At 44.3% G+C, this 16,161-nt stretch overlaps 1 protein-coding gene across 1 annotated transcript; it reads left to right on the forward strand.

The window, feature by feature from the left end:
• The first annotated feature begins 2,039 nt into the window (after positions 1-2,039).
• On the forward strand, positions 2,040-3,926 carry LOC115097599 (general transcription factor II-I repeat domain-containing protein 2A-like). Its single transcript, XM_029613538.1, has one exon. It carries the CDS (start codon positions 2,040-2,042, stop codon positions 3,924-3,926), a length of 1,887 nt encoding a protein of 628 aa, XP_029469398.1.
• Positions 3,927-16,161: the final 12,235 nt, after the last annotated feature.

Consider the following 16,161-nt stretch of genomic DNA (forward strand, 5'->3'; position numbering starts at 1 on the left):
GGGTGAATGCCGTCGCAACCACGGTAGTCCAAGAACCAGGGGGTGCACAGCTCGCTCCAAGACTAGCAGGGAGATCTCTTCTGAATGGAGCAGGCCTGTCTGGAGAGTCAAAGGGGCTGTGGAGCAGCGTGCCCCGGATAGAGGAAATCCGTAGCGGAGGAACCATCTGTTGCGTGGGGAGAGACAGCTGATTCACCAGATCGGCCACAATAAAATTCCCCTCAGCACCAGAGTTGACGAAAGCCCGGATCTGGAGTTCCCCACCCGGGTATTTTAGAGTCACTGGCAAGGTACATAGAAGAGCTGATCCTGTAGAGCAGGGGTCGGGAACCCATGGCTCGCGAGCCAGATCTGGCTCTTTTGAGGGCTGCATCTGGCTCGCAGACAAGTATTGCCACACTTTCCTGTCCCCCGCTGACCCAGCTGCTCCCCGGTCCTCCTCCGCCCGGGCTTAAAATGCTGTCAGCCCGGGCGGAACGCAGCAGAAAAGCTGGAGTCGGCCCCCCCCCCCCGCGGCCCGGAAGAGGAAGCGTTGAGAATCGGGTGCATGCGCGGGAAGCAGAGACGACGCTAGTGTGGTCTCTTCTTCCCGCCCCCCCCCCCTGGCCCGAAAGAGGAAGTGGAGAGCATCGGGTGCGTGCGCGGGAAGCAGAGACGACGCTAGTGTGGTCTCTTCTTCCCGCCCCCCCCCCCGTGGCCCGAGAGGAAGTGGAGAGCATTGGGTGTGTGCGCGACGAAAAGAAGACTGTGCAGCGTGGATCAAAGGTAAATAAGAGTTTCAACCGCGGCCGATGGGACTCCGCGTCCGCGAGGGCTGAAAACGAAGGAGGTTAGCGTTGTGAGGAGGCTGCTGCTGCCGCGAGTTCCCGGGGTGGGGGTGGGGGAGAGAGAGAGTGAATGAGCGAGCAAGCATGTGTGTTTGAGATCCTGTGTGTGTGAGTGAGAGATTGCATGTATGTGAATGATTGAGAGCCTGTATATGTGAAAGAGAGTATGTCTGTGATTGAGAGCCTGCCTGTGAGAGAGAGAGCATGAATGTAAGTTTACCATTGGGAACCTGTTTGTGTAAGTTTGTGATTGAAAATCTGTTTGCGTGAAAGAGTATGTGTGTATGATTGAGATCCTTTGTGTGTGAGAGAAATCATGTGTATGTATGATTAAGAGCCTGTGTGTATAAGTAAGAGAGAGATCATGTGTGTCTGTGTGTGATTTGAGAGCTGATTTAGGTGATGGAGCATGTGAGTATGTGATTGAGAGCCTGTGTGTAAATGAGAGAAAGAGAGAGCATGTTTGTAAGCATGTGAATGAGAGTCTGTGTGTGAGAAAAAGACAACATGTATTTATGTGATTGAAAGCCTGTGTGTGTATGTGTGTAAGCGTGAAAAGATAGACAGCATGTGTGTAAATGTGTAATTAAGAGCCTATATAAGTGAGAGAGAAAAAGTATGTGTATATGTGAGTGACTGAGAGCATGTGTGTATAGGTGTGTAATTAAGAGCCAGTGTGAGAGAGAGCGCTGGTATGTGACTGAGAGAGGAGAAAGTTCCAAGCAAACCACCCCACCTCCTGCTAATTCAGAACAATCTCAGGACACCTGGATATCAAACGTTCCCAGGTATGCAGAGCAAAAAAATTTTTGTATCCTTATTATTTTTCATTACTGGGTCTTTGTGTCTGCTATTTTGAAATATTTTGTTGGTATCTGGAAATTTTTTATATGAGTTTTTAAATATTGGATATTCCACTCATCAGCTGTTTCAAAATATGTTCTTTTTGTTAGTACAGTTTTACTGCTGATGATTTTATATTTCTTGATTTGTTTTATAAGGATGGGTGATGTTTCTTTTTTCCTTTGTTACACTGCATACAGAGATTACTGTATGGGAGGGAATAGGTAAGAGTAGGTTAAAGGGGATTGTGTATCGCGGGTTGGACTAACGCGGCCGGAAAGCGGGTAGAAAGCGGGTTAGAAGCAGGGTAACCGCGGCCGCACTTTACTGTATCGACCTGTAATTGCAGAAACCCTTTTATCGAAGAAGATGGCTAAAAGAAAAAAAGATGAGGAGTATCGTACTTTTCAGCAGGAATGGACAGAGGAATTCGCCTTTGTGGAGAGAGCAGGTTCTGCAGTGTGTCTAATATGCAATGATAAAATTGCATCGATGAAACGGTCAAATATAAAGCGGCATTTCGACACACACCATACTACATTTGCATCGAAATATCCTGCGGGGAACATCAGGAAGAAAGCATGTCAAGAGCTACTGTGCAGAGTGCAAGCTAGTCAGCAGCAACTCCGTGTTTGGACCCAACAAGGTGACTGGAATTCGGCTAGCTTTGCTGGTGCTTTAGCAATTGTGAGAAACGGAAAGCCATTCACAGATGGGGAGTATGCCAAAACATTCATGCTTGATGTTGCCAGTGAACTTTTTGACGACTTTTCGAATAAAGACAAAATAATCAAACGAATAAAGGACATGCCTCTGTCGGCAAGAACTGTTCATGATCGTACCATCATGATGGCAAATCAAATTGAGGCAACACAAGTGAAGGACATAAATGCAGCACTATTCTTTTCTCTCGCTTTGGATGAGTCAACAGACATAAGCCATTTATCCCAGTTCAGCGTGATTGCAAGGTATGCTGTCGGTGACACACTACGTGAGGAAAGTCTTGCTGTTTTGCCGATGAAAGGGACAACAAGAGGGGAGGATTTATTCAAGTCTTTCACTGAGCTCGCTAAAGAAAAAAATCTACCGATGGATAAACTTATTTCGGTATGTACTGATGGTGCTCCATGCATGGTGGGGAAAAACAGAGGATTCGTAGCGCTTCTTCGTGAACATGAAAAGAGACCCATCCTAAGTTTTCACTGCATCCTACATCAGGAGGCGCTTTGTGCTCAGATGTGTGGCGAGCAGCTTGGTGAGGTGATGTCGCTGGTCATTCAGGTGGTCAACTTTATTGTTGCCCGAGCTTTAAATGATCGCCAGTTTAAAACACTGCTGGATGAAGTTGGGAATAATTATCCTGGTCTGCTTCTGCACAGCAATGTGCGTTGGTTGTCAAGAGGGAAGGTGCTCAGCCGTTTCGCAGCTTGTCTGAGTGAAATCCGGACTTTTCTTGAAATGAAAAACATCGAGCATCCTGAGTTAGCTAACCCTGAGTGGCTCCTGAAGTTCTACTATCTCGTGGACATGACTGAACATCTGAACCAGCTCAATGTGAAAATGCAAAGCGTTGGAAATACAGTCTTATCCCTTCAACAAGCAGTGTTTGCATTTGAAAACAAGTTAGAACTCTTCATTGCCGACATTGAAACAGGTCGTTTACTACACTTTGAAAAACTGGGAGAGTTTAAAGATGCATGTACAGCAAGTGACCCTGCTCAACATCTTGATCTTCAGCAGCTAGCGGGCTTCACGTCTAATCTCCTGCATTCGTTCAAAGCGCGCTTTGGAGAATTTCGTGAGCGCACTTGTCTAAGTTACATCCCCGGTGCCTCCGTCAGAGATTTTGAGCTACAAGCTGCTGACCTGAAGGCCTCAGACATGTGGGTGAATAAGTTCAAGTCACTGAATGAAGATTTGGAAACACTTGCACGACAGCAAGCAGAGCTGGCGAGCAAACACAAGTGGGGAGAAATGAAAAAACTTCAACCCGCAGACCAGCTGATTATCAAAACTTGGAACTTGCTTCCCGTCACATACCACACACAGCAGCATGTGAGTATTGCTGTACTGACAATGTTTGGCTCTACGTATGCATGTGAGCAGTCTTTCTCACATCTAAAGAACATTAAGACCAACCTACGATCACGTTTAACGGATGGAACTCTCAACGCCTGCATGAAGCTTAACCTCACCACGTATCAACCAGACTACAAAGCCATTAGCAAAACCATGCAGCACCAGAAGTCACATTAATGGTAAGAAGTACTTTATTCACAGGGGGGGGACTAAGATTGCGCCCTGAGAGGGAGTGAATTCACATCGCTCCGGACCTACGCTAACACCTCCAAACACTGCAATCATGATAAAGGTCGGTGTACTTGAACAGGACACAAATCCAAAGTTTTTAGAGCATTAATGCTACAATGGTCTCAGAAAGGATTTCATCTTTAAGAAGAATAGAATTGATAGAGAATTATGAGACATTTAAATTTGAGACTTTTGAATTTCCCCATAATTGCAGGGGAGATACCCTTGTTAACTTTCAAAACATTTGCAATGGAGGTTTTGAAGATTCCTCAGACTGAGATACCAGCTACTAAAAAGTTATTTTTTCTTCCAAAGAAAAGTAGCACACCGATCACTTTTTCCCCACAGACGTCAGAGATGCATAACAGGGCTAGTAATTTGTAATCGTTTCCTTTTATTACTCCTCGTATAGTTTCTTCTCCCCCCCCTATGTTTCCTATGTAATAAGAAAACGATGTTTGTAATAAGAATCTTTGGATTTTGTTTCAAAGTTAAGGGTGAAAATTGCCCAATATTGACATTATAATTTCTGTATATTCTGATACAATATATAAAGTTGTATATTTGTTGTAAAAGCTGATAAATAAAAAAAAAAAAAAAAAAAGAAGTACTTTATTCATCATTGGTTAGCAACAGCATAACAACGTTATTAAAAAGAATTCAGAGACTTATTGTGCTTTAAAAGTGTTGGTCTTACATAAAATGCACATATTTACTTGTATTTAGTTTTAAACATATTGTATGGCTCTCATGGAATTACATTTTAAAATATGTGGCGTTCATGGCTCTCTCAGCCAAAAAGGTTCCTGACCCCTGCTGTAGAGCCTAGGTGTAGCTCCTCGGTATAACCTAGGCACGGTCGTTTCCCGGACGTTCCGGGCAATTGGCGAGGAAGTGCCCCTTGCCTCCACAGTAGAGACAGAGGCCCTGCAAGCGGCGCCTCCTCCTTTCTTTGGGAGTTAGTGGAGATCTACCCAATTGCATGGGTTCTCCACTGTTGGCAGAGGCAGGAAGAACCTTAGGGGCCGGGATTCTGGTGGCAGTGGACGACTGCGATGATGTCTTACGATAGGAGCGATTCTCCTTATCCCGCTGCTGAAGGCGGCGATCCACCCTGCCAGCGATGTCAATTAAATAATTTAAGTCTTCCGGGAGGTCCCGGCCTGCTAACTCATCTTTGATGCGGCTGGCAAGCCCCTCCAGGAAGATTCCCCTAAGGCAATCATCCCGCCAGCCAACTTCCATGGCCAGCGTGCGAAAGTCTATGGTGTAATCGGCCGCCAAGCGTGTCCCTTGCCTGAGGTGCAAGAGCTCGGAGGCCGTGGTGGTCTGGCGTGCAGGATCATCAAAAGCAAGGCAAAAGTTGAGGACAAATTCCTGCAGATTCTGTAACAAAGGGTCCTGACGCTCCCACATGGGAGAAGCCCAGTCAAGAGCCTTACCATCCAGTAGCGAGAATATGTATGCTACTTTAACTGTGTCTGAGGGAAACTGTGCAGGCAGAAGAGCAAAACGCACGTAGCACTGATTCACAAAGCCACGGCACGACTTGATATCCCCGGCATACCGGGTCGGCATGGGTAGCTGAGTCACTGAAGCTGAACTGGGTGCTGGAGCCGGAGGAGGGACTGGAGGCGGTTCCGGAGGAGAAGCCTCCAGGCGAGAGACCAGCTGTTCCACGGTAGCAGCAAGCGTGTCGATACAGTGCTGTTGCTGCTGGAGGCGTTGTGCCATCCCCGGGATGGCCTGCAGGCCTGGGGCCTCCGCCGAGTCCATGGCCTTGCAAACTGTTGCAGTTGGACACTGCTGGAGAGATAGTGGACCCTTGGGCCGGCCTACCTAGGGAGGCAGGGTAGGCCGGGAGATGGAGCCACAAGCCAGAGGAGTTCACCCAGGAACCAGGGACCCCCGGGGAGGAGCCCGTAGGGTCCCGGGTCCTCGGGACTTGGAAGTGAGACAGAAAGTCCAGTGGCTGAGATAGGCATAGGCCGGGACCAGAGTGAGGAGAAAGGAAAGGAAGTCCAAGGTACCCGGAAGGAAGGGGACCGGCTGCACAGGGCCGAGGGCCGGCTGAAGGCAGGGCAGCGGGCAGCAGCGGAGTCTGTAGCAAACCGGAGTCTGAAGCAGGCTGTGGGCTGAAGCAGAGTCCGTAGTAAACCGGAGTCTGAAGCTGGCTGTAGGCTGCAGCGGAGTCGGAAGCAGGCCAGGGTCAGAGACTGGCTGCAGGCTGAAGCGGAGTCAGAGGCAAACCGGAGTCGGAGGCAGGCGGCAGGCTGAAGCGGAGTCGGAGGCAAACCGGAGTCGGAGGCAGGCGGCAGTCTGAAGCGGAGTCAGAGGCAAACCGGAGTCGGAAGCAGAATACATGAAGATCACCAGAAACGCAACTAAGAACAACCATGGAGTTGTGAACCTCGTTGCAAGGCGATGAGAGAGAGTTTGAGCGCCGGTTATATCGGAACTTGAGCGTGATGTCAGCAGAGCGGGCGGGGCCAGGCTTCCGGGAGCTGGGCGCTCAAGAGGGACGTCCTCGCGCACGCACGAGGCAGACGAGAAGCAGGCACGTAATGGCGGCCGCCACGTGGAGTGAGAGAAGCCCCCGGGGTCCGGAGCGGGCGGAACACGGTGATCCCTGAAGCGGAGGTAGGCGGGCTTGGGCCCTAACAGAAGGGGAGCGGTAGGGACCGCAACACTGTGGTCTCAATTTTTGTTTTTCTGTTATGTAACATCACACAACACTAAATCAGTAAGCGTTTTAATGTGTGCATCAATGGCACAAAGTGGAATCCAATGGGATTTGTTCTGTACAACTGAAATATCCACTGTTGAAGCAAGATGCTTGTCAAAAAAACAATTTAACTTGTAATAACCTGAAAAAATGAAATAGATCAACCCTCAATTGAATTCAATTATGCAAATACTTAGGAACAAATGAGAACCCTTTTTTTGATATGTAAATCGAACACCGGTATATAAAAACAAACAAACACTCAAATAAATAAATAAATAAATAACTTGTTCTTGCTCCGGGGTAATTGCTGTACCAGATAAATTGATTACTATATTTCCTGACGAGCTTGTGATCTGGTGAAGGATCTCGGATACATCACATCTTGTTGGTTTCTCTTGGGTCTGTGTCCTCAACATGACCTGCGATTCCACTTGCGGCCTGTTTCTAAAAAATGGTGTTGACCACGTGGAATATCAGTGGATATTACTCTTTCGGATAGTAGAAAGACTAGGGGGCACTCCATGAAGTTAGCATGGGGCACATTTAAAACTAATCGGAGAAAGTTCTTTTTTACTCAACGCACAATTAAACTCTGGAATTTGTTGCCAGAGAATGTGGTTAGTGCAGTTAGTATAGCTGTGTTTAAAAAAGGATTGGATAAGTTCTTGGAGGAGAAGTCCATTACCTGCTATTAAGTTCACTTAGAGAATAGCCACTGCCATTAGCAATGGTAACATGGAATAGACTTAGTTTTTGGGTACTTGCCAGGTTCTTGTGGCCTGGATTGGCCACTGTTGGAAACAAGATGCTGGGCTTAATGGACCCTTGGTCTGACCCAGTATGGCATTTTCTTATGTTCTTATGATGGCTGGAAATGTTCTTCAGGATCGCTATCTTCTGCACTTGTTGAATTACCAGTTGAATCTAAAAAAAGTAACTCTTTTTCATTTGCTTTTTTGATTGGTGCTGCTGCCAAGCATACATTGACCTATTATGATAATCTTTGTCATCACGATGTAATTCCTGAATCTTATCCTGTTTCAGAGTGGCTCTAAACTGGTCAATGGCATTATTATGTTCTCGCAAAGCTTTATCATAATTGTCCACTGACATTATTGCTTGTGACCGTACTTTCGCTGATTCTACTGTAGTTTTTAACGACTCTGCAATTTTCTTCGTGGTTTCAATTATTAAAAGCATAAGATTTCATGTGCATTTATTCAAAATAGCTAGCTGCTTCTCCATGAATGTATTATCTATCCTCCAAGAAAATGTTGGGTTCTTTGTTGATACACAGTCCTCTTGGGATGATATTTGTTTCATATATTACAATAATGTAGCTCAGTGAAGTTCAGCCCTAATTAGGTGTTTTTGATGTATTAGCAGATCTGCCCAACAAAAATATTTTTCTATTAAATCTCTATCCTCAGACAATGATGCTTCTTTCATAAAGCTAGCCAACTGTTCCATGGTACAACTGAATGTTTGCGGCCAAGCCAAGCCAGTTGTCAGTACAGTAGATAACTTATCTTCTGCCGGATTCATGTTTACACCAAAGAAATTCAACAACGATATAGTAAAGGTGCTAGAAAATGTGAAGGATAATATTAAACAACAAGCCAACAAACCTTCACTATCAAAATGTTAACCAACTATCCAAGCAACACACACATGCAACAACATTAAATTACCTGTGAGATTCAGACTATGTGCTGAACTAATAAAAAAAAGTAATTGCCCATCACTACTTGGATAGTTCTTCCCAAAGTTACAGCTATTGTTAAAATGTTTTTCCTTTTTCCTGTATACAGTTTTTTTAAATGTAAGTTTGCAGGGTAAGGAGGCTGTTCCAGACAAATATGAGAAAGGGGATATGATGTTAGCTCCCCCTCTTCTAGGTAAACATGCAACAACAGCCTGCAGAGACCTGAGAAATGTAACATCCTCTCTATGGCAATCCTACATCAGATCAGCATTTAGACCAGAGGGCAAGATGCTGGAAGCAGCCACATAGCAGGCCTGCAAATACTGTCTTTCTGAATAAAATCTAACAGGTACAGTGTTCAGTTGCAGGATGTCTGAGTGTATTACCTGGATAAATTTACTCAAGTAATTCACACTGTGTATTTTTAGCAGTGCAGCTGTGCTGTTGAATATACCCAGAGAAACTCAAAGTTATCCGGGTAAGTTTATCTAGAAAACTTTAGGATTGCCTCTCAACATAACTTACCTGGATAACTTTGAATATCAGAGTTATCCTGCTGAATTAGCCAGATAACTTTGGCATGTCCAGAAATGCTCCCGAAATACTCTCCTTTAACTGGATACATTTTACCTAGGCCCTAATTTCGGTCCTGTGCTACTAATAATGTCTCCATTTTACTGAAGTTCATATGTTGTCTCTTAACCTCTGCTTTTGATTATATATGAGTTTGTTGTTACTGAAAAAGTATGGTGTGGTTCTTAGCTGCTTCTTTAAGTAGACGTGTTACAGCAGATCTCTAGAAGGAGTGTGCCCCCTTTTCAATATAAGATAGTACTCAGAGTAAGAGAGTGTCCCCTTTTTTTTATTATTCAGTGAAAATTGAGAGATTGCATCTGGAAGTCAGCAGTGATTGCTGGTTGGTCTACTGGTTCACCCAGCCAAGCAGGGCCAGGCCACTATGGAAGCAAGTGTATTTATTTATTTTAAAATATGTATTATTCGTGCCATCCAAAAGTCACTAGACTCCTAAGTAGTGCTCAATGACATGTAGAGGAACTATGGACCACTATTACCTTGCGGGAATTTCTAAAGACTTTGCTAAAATGTACTGCTGAGAAGAACTGTATGAAGTGTTGTGAATATTGACAAGATTTGCTTAAAGAGTAAATAAGACGCACAGGATGAGAGCCAGATTAAAATTGTGATGTTGTACTAAAGGATGAGGAAATGTAAAAGTGTATTTCTTTTTCCAATACTACTTATCTCTGTTGTGAAATCCTGTGATTTATCTCTTTGGTGATTTGTATTATTGTGCATTGGCTGCTGGTACCCCAAAAGAATAAATGTTTTTAATTTTGCAACATATTCCAGTGAGTAAGACATTGATTACTCAGATCCCAGCGCTGTAGGTTCAAAGTATGCCACTTAGTGGAGTGAAGGTTTCTGCTTAGGGGTACAGTCAGATGGTCACAGAGGGGAAAGGGAGGATATTGTTAATTTTCCTTGTCCAGCATTAGAATATAGCCCTTGTCTCTGGGACAGGTCCAGTCTGCTGTCTATCCAACCATTTTGTGAATTTATGAACCTACAGAGACTGATGCAAGGATCATAAATCCTCACCATCAGACATTCTTTTATGTGCCCTGAGAAGAGGGTAATGACTTACCCAGGAAAAATTCATCTAGTTAGAGGGGTGGGAATTTAAAACTTCAGGATTTATCTGGGTGACTTGAAAGTTAGCCAGACAAACCTCTTTGAATATTGACCTCTAAGTTGTTATAAAGGCTATAAGTCTGCCTGGATACTGCCATACAAGCATCATTCCAACCCTGCAAAATTCCTGAATATAGCCATGTGTTTAATAGAGGAATTTGGAAAGGTTTCAGGATACAAAATTAATCTAGATAAATCGGTAGTGTTAGATTTGACTGGAGCTCTGGAGAACAGCTGGAGGGGGTCATTTCCCACTTCAGTGGGCAAGGGTCATACTAAATATTTGGGAGTTAATATCCTGGGTGATTTAAACAAAATTTATGGCTGCAGAGTGACTCTGGTAACTAAAGGCTTGAAGAAACTTTTCGATTAACTGGCAGAATCTTTCTCTGATGCTTGCTTAGGGGGCAAATTTAATTGATAAACATGGTGAGTTTGCCAACATGGCTCTATGTCTTAAAATGACTTTCTATGGTAGTTCACAAAAACGATTTGTTAAAGATTAGCAAAGGTATTTCTTTGTTCATGCAAAGGGGGGAGAAATTCTGACTTGCAACAGGGAAACTGACTCTGCTATGCAAAAATGGAGAACTGGCTCCTTTTTAATCTCAAAATATATAAATGGCTTCTTTGCTAAGGCATGCCAGATATTGGATCATGGGAACCTCAATCTATATTTAAAGATGGCTTAATGACTGATTTAAGGTGCCTTAATTAGGCACTTATATTCAGCTACTTAAGATGACTTAAGATGGCTGAATATAGATGCCTGAAAAAGGCTCCTAATTAAAGTGGCTAGATTTAGGAGCGATATTGCTCACCTACATTTAGGTGCCTTCATTAGGCACCAGCATTGGAAATCAACATTGCACATCTAACTTCATTTGCCCAGCTTGGTCTCTCCTATGGCGCCACCCACTTTTAAGGTGTCTTGTGCTATTTGTTGGTGGAGAGAGAGGAAACTGGGCCATAGGCCCCTTTAGTTCTTCTTTTTTATTTCCAAAGCGCTACTTACCCAGAGATCTTTTGAAGATATCCAGATAAGTAGCAAGTTTTCAGCCACACAAGGCCGGATAACTTTAGGCCTGCTTTGTCTAAAATTGGTTAAATTAGCTGGATAACTTAACTCCTCCCCAAAACATTCCTGGGACACTTTTTTTTTTATCAGGCTAGATATAACCGGATAAGGGACTGAATATCCCAAACCTTGTCATTTAGACGGGTAACTTTAAAGTTATCCATCTAAATGACTTTTGAATATTGACCTCAGAATTTGTTTATTTGCTTTTGTTGTATATCTTGTCTGTCTGTCTTCACTAGATTGTAAGTTTCAAGGAAGAGAGCGACTATCTCTTATGCGTCTCTGTACAGTGCTGCATACAGCTGGTATGTGCTATACCAATGTTTGCCGACTAATGTGCCATGGCTCAAGTGCAGGTGTGCTGCAAAAGTTGCATCCAGCCAGCCAGAGCCTAAAAGGAAGAAGAGCTGAGGCAGGCCTGAGCTGCCACCGCCACTACCGACTGTGACAAAGTCTTCGTTTTATCCTTCTCCCTACATCTCCTGGCCTTCATAATGCCCTGCAGTTAGCAGGAGGAGTTGGCAAGCAGTGCTTATCTGCTGCTGCTGCTGCTGCTGCTTCCTCCTCCGGCGGCTTTCCTTTGCAATTGAAAATGTGTAGGCCCCATAGTTCATAAGAAATACTGCCCCCCCCCCCCCACACACACACACAGTGTTAGCTGAAGAAAGAATCCAGCAGAGGAGGAAAAACCATCAGCAGGTAAGAGGCTGCTCACTGGTTGCAGGATATCGGGAGAAGGGATTGATGATTGTGTCAAGGGGCGTGATGGGAGGGGGACAGATAAATGTCCTGGGGAGCATGGAGGAAGGGTCAGATGACTGAGTCAGGGAGGGGGAGAAGGGAAGGGGGATGACACCAAGGAGTGTGGAAGTTGATGATCCCAGGAAGATGCCCTGCCCTGCTCCCCCCCCTGGTGATGATGCCAGGGGGGATCAGGGCAGGGGAAAGGAAAGAGAAGGTGATGATGCCAGGAGGATAGGGGAGATGGAAAGAAAAAGTGATGATGCTAGGGGGTGGGGGGTGAGGGGAGAGAAAGTGATAATGGCAGGAGGTGGGAGAGAGGGAAGGTGATGGTGTGCCATGATTAAATGAACCTTTTTCTGGGTGTGCCATGACATGAAAAAGATTGGGAACTACTGCGCTACACAAATAATGATTATACTATTGCTAAATGTACACATATCTGATAGGATGGAAGGTGTAATATATATAAACAGGTCAAATGAGTATGAACCTAATCCCTGCCCATCATCCAGGTATTCCCTTTTGGGTACAGATTAGTGAAACGTAGACCTTGATTGCATATAAATGAGCCTCAAAAACCCTGGACTTAATGAACTCCGCCAAAGAATCATTTCTGAGGCAGAGTTACCCAAACATATATCGTCACTAACAGTGTATCCTGCAGATAGCTAATGTCCTTGACTTTCTGCCCCTCCAGGTAAGTTTCACTAAGCTGCAGCACAGGCAGGAGATCCAGTGCTTCGGAAAGCATGGCTTACTTCAGGATAGCAGTACATGCACCTGGAAATGCTGCCCCAGGCAGAGAACGGAAGGCAGGCCTCTGGCAGCACCCAGAAAAAAATGTGTACCAAGATAGATCCCACCCTGCATGTCACAGAAAGGTTCTTGAGAAACCAGACATAAAGCACACACATTCCTGACACATCATTTTTACTCAGACTTGATCAGATGCTGTTGGCAAGATGCTGTAGTGGAGGACTCAGTTCAACAATGGCTCTATTCAGTCAGAATAAAATGACTTGAGGGTTGTGTTGAACAGGTCTGATTTTCAAGATATCCACAATTAGTATGCATGAAGCATGTCTGTATACTTTTGATGTAGTAAATGGGTTAATTTATATATTTTCAGTGCCCTGAAAATCAAAGCTGCTAGGAAGTCTTGAGGTCTGGGTTTAGGGATTATTGGTCCCTGGCTGCAGACTTATTCAGATCAGTAAAAGCCAACACCCTCTGAGTTTACCTAGAAATCCTTCCCTGCTTCCTCCAGCTTTGCCGTTGTCTGAGGTAAGCACAGGAGGCAGGGGGACACACACTCTGCAGAGAAAAGTACGCACATGTTCACAACAGGCATACCTTTACCTGCCAAAAAATGGGTGGAGAGAGGTTGGCAGAGGAAAATAGTGCATGGAAATTGTATAATCAAAGCACCACATGAAGCTTCCAGCCTGTACATCGCGCTTTCTTCAATGCAGATGCAACTCACATAACTACTGAGTACCCCCGTTCTCAGCACCATCCAAATTTTCAAAGAGAAATTGCGGAGTTTCCCTTTGGAAATGAGCTTGCAGTCACACAGATATTTTCATCATTGCCTTCCCTGCCACCAACTAACTCTGTGTCATCTGGACAGGCTGAGTCAGTCCAGGTTTTGACCCTCTGGGCTTTTACGCTCCAGTTTCTTTAAGGCAACTCCAAATTCTGTGGAGTCTGGTGCTTGAATTGTCACCCTACTATATGTCCTTCAATGACACAGCCTCTGCCCACCCAGCGTCCACCTGGAGAGGCTAGGGAGGCCATGAGACAAAGCAGGACGCGTGCCTCCGGGATTCTTCCCGCACAGGGTGGGAAGATTCAATCTTTCAAGGGTCGTAAAGGGGTTTTTTTTTTCCTCATCTGCAGCTCTTCTGCAACCAGTCCAGTTTGGATCAAAAACCACAGTTCACACAATAGCTGTTGTTCACGAAAATAAAATCCTTTAGTGGTCACTGATTGCATGAAACAAAATCCACAACAGTACACCAGTGCTTACTGCTTACTCATTAAAGAGAAAATAGAGCCTAAGAGCTGACAAGTAAACTTAGACTCTCACAGTAGCAAATACTCATGCTCTGGGAGGTAAGCTTTCTGGGTCAGGCACCTCCTCTTTCCAGACACTTCCCCAATACTTGCTTCCTTGGGTGCACTTTTCCTTTTCTCTTTTAACTACTCACAAGCAAATGAACCTCTGGCTGCTTCCATGTTTCAGTTAGCAACTCTCAGGACCTTCCATGGTTGGGCAATCTTCTCTCTAATATCCACCAGGTACAATCCTCTCTCTTCAACCTCTGTAGAAATCTCTCTTGGGCTTTGGAGATCAATATTCCGATTTAGCCAGCTAAGTGGTGCTCTTTGAATTTTTGACCGTGCTAAATGGCAACCAAGCTTTTCTCCTTTCTCCACATCCGACCTGTCATTGGGCCCTGCGAGCATGGACGCTGTGCAGTCAATTCATATGAAAGCACACTTATCTTGAAAAAAAAACCTTGACATGTATATGCACAATGAAAAATACAAAAAAAAAAAGTTAGTAGTGACTATTGTCATGGTATATGTTTATAAATGAGTTCACTTCTTTGTCCAATACAAGTGGCACAGTTTTTATGATCCCATCCTCATCATTTTTGGTAATACATCTGTAGCAAGTATTTGTTAGGTTTTCTCTGACTTCTACAGTCGTGGCGACATTTTACTGATGTTTCCCTTCACTCGATGTTTGGATGTCAACTTTGGGAGCTAACTGGACAAATCGTTGGGTTTAAATTAATCCCCTCTCCCTCCTCTGAATGGGTCTGGGCAAACTGTGGCCTGCTCAAAATTTACCTCCATAAAGAGAGGCAAGGTTGGAAGGGTTCCCAGAGCATAGCAAAAATGTAGATGGTCATTGCCGATATTCAGCGCTGTCCAGCTGAAGCTATGTGGCTAAGCCTGGTTAAGGAGAAAGGCTGTCCTTTATCTGGATATATTCAGCGGCGAACCTATCCTGACAAGTCCTGCTGAATTTATGGAAGAAGTTAGCTGGATAACTTATCCACTCACTGGCTCTTTGAATATGGTCCTCCTTCTCACAAATCTTTCTATTTTTATACTTACGTACACCCCACCCTTTTTGGCCTATAAGGGCTACCCAAAGTGGCTTCCATCAGATTAACAAATCATAAATACAAATAAAAACAACTTAATAAAAAAATACAATTCATAAACATTCACCTAAATAATAAAGTACAATACATTATAAATAAAACATAATACCAAGCAACATATTTTAACTGTTTCCCCAGCTATGCCATACTCCCTACATTCACTAGGGAATCAAGCAACTAAGACAATAAAAATCTTATACTAAAATACACCACTTAAATTACACAATAACTTAAACATATCAATGGATTGGAACCAAGGTCTGAGATGATCACTTCTTCCCCCAGTTCTCTGTCTGATCTATTATTCAGTTCATTATTCTTTCAGTTAAGCTTAGATTGTAAATTTATATGTTTACACCTTGTGGTTTCTTAGTCATGCTTTCACATTGGCTAGCAAATATATTGCTATAATGTCGCACTATGCCCATGTTTATGTTTGTTGACCAGTACATAATTCAACAATATTTTAGACTATATGTGTTTGCTGTATTATCAGCCTATGTACATGGATAAGAATATATTAACCACAATAATTTCACTGATGTGTTGGAACAGCATTGTTTCACAGAAATGATTTTACCTTTATGTTTTCTTCCACTGGAGGTTAGCTCCTTTTGGGGCTTATCCAGCTAACTTTAGCACTGCTCTTTAGCTGCCCTAAAGTTATCTGGTTACATTAGTGAGATAATGCTGAATATCAGTGTTATCCTCCCCTATCTAGCTATCGCTAGATAGGGGAGGAGTTGAGGCAGAGTCTGGACCGGAAGAGGAGAGGTCGGGGCGGCGTCGGGGCGGACGCAGCCGAAACTTTGCTGGCGGCGATAAGGTAAGACCTGTTATCGCCTCCAGTAGCGCGCCCAATAGCACCACCTTTCAGGGTGGTGCTATTGGGTGCGAAAGCTGGCAATGATAACACCATGGTGGTGCGATCGCTGCCGGCTTTCGCAGGCCCGCCCCCCCCCCGTTACCGTGCGATTCAGAAAGCCATGCGACATTAGAAAATCCAGGCCTAAATTAGCTGCATAACACTG

Source organism: Rhinatrema bivittatum, chromosome 8, assembly GCF_901001135.1.
Source record: "Rhinatrema bivittatum chromosome 8, aRhiBiv1.1, whole genome shotgun sequence".
NCBI classification, from domain to species: Eukaryota; Metazoa; Chordata; class Amphibia; order Gymnophiona; family Rhinatrematidae; genus Rhinatrema; species Rhinatrema bivittatum.

Coding starts and splice junctions, on each gene's coding strand:
- LOC115097599 (XM_029613538.1), top strand. CDS start 2,040: ATGGCTAAAAGAAAAAAAGATGAGGAGTATCGTACTTTTCAGCAGGAA.